This window comes from Cyprinodon variegatus, unplaced genomic scaffold (genome assembly GCF_000732505.1).
Source record: "Cyprinodon variegatus isolate N-32 unplaced genomic scaffold, C_variegatus-1.0 Scaffold547, whole genome shotgun sequence".
In the NCBI taxonomy this organism is placed as follows: Eukaryota; Metazoa; Chordata; class Actinopteri; order Cyprinodontiformes; family Cyprinodontidae; genus Cyprinodon; species Cyprinodon variegatus.
The window spans coordinates 218602-220092 of NW_015151000.1; the positions used below are offsets into that span (position 1 = coordinate 218602).

The window sequence follows — 1491 nt, forward strand, 5'->3', positions numbered from 1 at the left end:
TGACGTCACTGCTGGAAGATGGCAGGAGGGAGGGGTTACTATATTTGAGCAAAAATGGCCGCTCCCAGATTCAGTTAACGTGATGAAAATTGTTTTTATTTTTTTACTGATTAACGCTACATTAATTAAATCACCACAAACGTATTAGTTTAAGGTATAAATAATGATCCATTGATTATTCCCGGATGACTGAACTTTTCCTTAAATACTGGTGAAAAATGGACGAGGCTTCATATGGCACTCTGTTCATTAAAGATCCAAAATAATGGAGCAAAATAAAGCCCATATTTCACTTTATAGATGGATGTCCTATAAGACCAGACTCTATCTCAGAGGTTCCTTCCCTAAAAGCTGCGCTTGGTTTAATCTCTGCTGGTGTTTAAAGTCGTATGCTTGAACTCCTTCGTCCAAGGAAGGCTAGTTTTGATGTTTCTCTTAGTGATGAAACGTTTATTTACTCCCCTCTACCCTGTAATCGCTGCTTTCAGCTGTTGCTTCTGAAACTTTTGAGTAAAGTCTTTTCAGACCCATAAGTTGCTTTAGTCTGAACATCTGCTGCAGCTCTTTCCTTCTCAGCCTGGTTTCTAGTCCCACTCCAACAGTATAAATGTAAAATGCTCCCACCCTGCTCCCCTGATGGGATACACCAATGTGTTCTTGGTGACTTTAGAATGCATTTCCAGAACATTATCATTTTATTGTCTATAGTTTTTGAAATTCTCCTTTTTGGTAAAGTTGCTCTGTGTGTAAATATGTCAGTAAAACTCAGACTGTTGTTGGTTTTCAGATGCTGAATGCTGATGTTTCAGTGATCCGCCGGCTCTAAAGGAAGACTAGAGAGTAATTTTCTTCTTTCTTTTGGCAGACAAAGAGACTGAAGCGACAGGAGCTGTTTGCCAGGGAGGGGCTGACCTGGCAGAAGATTGTCCACTTCTGCTCTGAACATCAGGACAAAGCTGCCAGTCAGGAACTGAAGAGCCTGCTTCAGGCAGCCAAACAGATTGGTAATTCAATTCACTTTATTTCTATAGCGCCAATTCACAACACAAGTCATCTCAAGACACTTTACAGTACAACCAGATCCTCCAATGATCTGGTTGTAATGAACTCATTCTCAAATCCATGTTTTAGCTCATTTTCTCTTCTGTTCACTCTTTTTGTTTTGTGTTTATTTGACTTTTTATGGGCTGAAACTTGGAACATTAGAAATTGAATTTGAATTTCCCTCATTCTCTACTCATGTTATGTTTAATTACAGAAGCAGCCATTGGCAACAGCCAAATGGCACTGGCCTTCTCTTTGCCGTGCATATTTTTTAGTCTGATTACAGCCTTTCACATAATTACAGGGTCTGACCAGGAGGTGGCGCTTCTCTTTAGATCTTAATGTCCACAAATCATGATGGAAAGAAATTTTTAGTACAAAGATTGATGTTTAAAAAGGAATTGTAGGGGACCAGCCAAGGACTCATCAAGGAAAGTGGGGACATTC

General features: G+C 39.6%; 1 protein-coding gene across 1 annotated transcript in view; it reads left to right on the top strand.

Annotated features, from left to right (window-relative positions):
• ascc3 (activating signal cointegrator 1 complex subunit 3) overlaps window positions 1-1491 on the top strand; it is a 202540-nt gene that overhangs the window by 15258 nt on the left and 185791 nt on the right. The window contains exon 2 of the mRNA XM_015391552.1: window positions 866-1004. Within this exon, the coding sequence (XP_015247038.1) occupies window positions 866-1004 (139 nt within the window). The remainder of the gene's footprint in view (window positions 1-865; window positions 1005-1491) is intronic.